The sequence below is a fragment of the Helianthus annuus genome, chromosome 7 (genome assembly GCF_002127325.2).
Source record: "Helianthus annuus cultivar XRQ/B chromosome 7, HanXRQr2.0-SUNRISE, whole genome shotgun sequence".
Taxonomy (NCBI): Eukaryota; Viridiplantae; Streptophyta; class Magnoliopsida; order Asterales; family Asteraceae; genus Helianthus; species Helianthus annuus.
The window spans coordinates 68904229-68906934 of NC_035439.2; the positions used below are offsets into that span (position 1 = coordinate 68904229).

At 36.2% G+C, this 2706-nt stretch overlaps 1 protein-coding gene across 1 annotated transcript; it reads right to left on the bottom strand.

The window, feature by feature from the left end:
* Positions 1–1227: 1227 nt before the first annotated feature.
* Positions 1228–2505, bottom strand: LOC110944021 (calponin homology domain-containing protein DDB_G0272472-like). The gene has a single exon (XM_022185746.1). The coding sequence runs from the start codon at positions 2503–2505 to the stop codon at positions 1228–1230; it is 1278 nt and encodes a 425-aa protein (XP_022041438.1).
* Between the last annotated feature and the right edge of the window lie 201 nt (positions 2506–2706).

Below are 2706 nucleotides of genomic sequence, written 5' to 3' on the forward strand. Positions count from 1 at the left end.
TGTTTTACAAAACAGTTTGTTTTATACAAACTCATTTTTACTTGGTTATTCATTTAACCTTACATCATTCTTTTTAACTTTACATATCTATCATCGATTTTCAAACATTTTATAAAAGCAAACACTTAAACTGGATTCATGACAAGTTTCTGTTAAACATTTTCTTAAACCTAGGTCATGAATCCTATTTTTCATAAAACCTATGTACTCGCCGGCATTTTTATACTGATGTATTTTCACATGTGTTTCAGGTACAATAGTTGATGATAGTTGATGATGATATTGATGCATGCTCACATAGGATTGGACGAGGCCTTAGTGACATTAAAAGATGCAAGACTAGTTAATTTTTGTTATGTTTCTTTATTGTTAAGATATTGTAACTCATTTAATTCAATAAAACGAAATTTGTTTAATCCATGGTTGTGAAACAATGATTCTGTTACAACACTCCCCGACGTTTCCGCCACGTTTTGTTGTTTTACGTGGTCGGGGTGTGACATTGAGTTTTATCTCTCTTCTAGTAAACAATCTTGTTAAGAAATAAGCAATCAATGTCTTTCTTCGAGCAGTTAACAAGCCACATAGGATCCAATATACCGATTCTTCTAGATTCTCCGGTGGACTTATCAAAAAGAGATATCACTGCCTCAGCCGTGGTTTCATTGTAAAACCAACCTTGAAATATATCATGAAAATCTTGCTCGATGGCTCTAAGAGGCATATTCTTCAAACACTTGGGCAGCTTTACATCCAGTTATATCCTTTTCTCCGTTTTCCATGATTCTTACAATCTGCTTCAGATACTGTGGTTTCCAATCAGGATAACCATTCTTTGCTTGCAACTTAATGTAGTTCCACAAATCTTGATCATGTAAACGAACTTTAGGACCAAAGTAGAACTGTTTGATATTCTTAGTCTTTACCAATTCATCCACATCCCACCAAGCTAGAGAAGCAATATCAGATAAGAACTCAAAGTATTGAACTCCTTCTTCTCTCCTGATGGCATACACTTTCAGATCTTCAAGATATCCCCATGATAAAATATCTCCCCATGACAGATTTTTGCTGTGAGTGAAGTACTGAAGGCCTCTGAGAGTCTTTCTTTCCTTTGGCATATTCTTGAACCATTTCTTTCTTTCTTCTGCAGAAATTTCTCTCGGAACAGTTTCAGGAACGCCTTCAGTGGAGATCTTTTCAACAATCTTTCTTTTAATCTCGTCTTCATTTCTGATCAACATGTTGTTTTCCAGATGATGATGCTTCATTCTGTACGTCATCCTCTTGCTCATTAATCTCTTCATTCAATAGCTCTTCTATTCTTTCTTGAACAATTGGATCTTTGACTAATAACCCAGAAGCACCTTGATCATTGTCATCATCTCCTTTATCATCTTTATCATTACCATCATCAGGCTTATCATCCATTTTATCATCAAAATTATCTTCATCTTCCTCTTCTTCATCTCCAAACATCTCTTCATCAGAATCTTCATCAATTATCACTCCACGAGCTATCTTTCCCTTTCTTTTCAGATCATAAAACTTTAGAAGTCGAGCCACTTCTTTTGCATTGTATGGCACAGGATAAGCATTACCAACCAGCACAAATTGTTGTGTCTTCCATTCTAGTAGCAACACTTCTCTTGCCTTTCTCTTTCTTTGAATAACCTCAACCCTTCTAAGGATATTTTCAAGATCAACAGGTTCCGAAGACTCACCAACAATCAGGAAGTCTGGTTCCTGAACTTCTTCAGCTTCAACCATTTCTTGTTCATCTTCAATTATTTCTTGTTCATGAACTTCTGCAACTTCAACCATTTCAATATCTTGATGTGATGATGAACCACCAATATCAGGTTGACTTGATGAACCACCAGCTTCTTGAGTGTACTCAATCACACCTTTGTTCCTTTGAGTGGCTTCTTCAGCTAAACGTCTTTCACGTTCTAACCTCCTTTCTTCAGCTCGTTTCACTTCTATCTCATTAAATGCAGCATGAACATCCATCTTCAAATGACTTTCGATGACAGAGTATAACATATGAAGTTGTTCATCTTTCACCACCTTGTCTGCCTTCATGGCTTCCATCTCTAACTTCATCGCCTTCATTTCATTTGAGGACGCTTCACTCATTTCACTGAGAAGCTGATTGAGGGTTTGAGTCACACCTTCCAAGCTCTTTATCTTGATATTCAATGAGGAGATCTCTAATGTCAATAATTTAAACAACTTAGAATTATCATGAGCTTCATCCTTCATTTTGTTCATTGTCTCTTCTTGCTCTATCAACGCTTCTCTAATTTGATCATGAGCTTTCATCAATCGATCAACTTGTTTCTTCAAGATATCACGCTCTAATTCTGTTTTAGCCTTTTCTTTTTCCAGCTTGTTGACCTTTTGTACCAATTCTTTGACTTTTTGATCATTGAACATGTCATAGTCTTCTTCAGGAATATCTTCTGTGTAAATTCCTGTTGCTTCTGGAAATCCTTCAAACATGTAATCAATCTTTTCTTTTTGTTGAGATGATTTTGGTTTGTCTTGCGGAGGAGGACGTGGACTAGCAGCTTTGAACCCCGTGATTTCTACGTAATCATCACCACCAGTTTCTCTTTCAGCTACTGGTTCTTTTATTGTTTCAACTTCAGGTTCTTTTGGTTTCTGAACATGCTTTTCTGACTTTCCTCCTTTTTCTTTTGA

Bases quoted from the DNA above. Each gene is read 5' to 3' on its own strand.
- LOC110944021 (XM_022185746.1), bottom strand. From the start codon at position 2,505: ATGTTTGAAGGATTTCCAGAAGCAACAGGAATTTACACAGAAGATATT.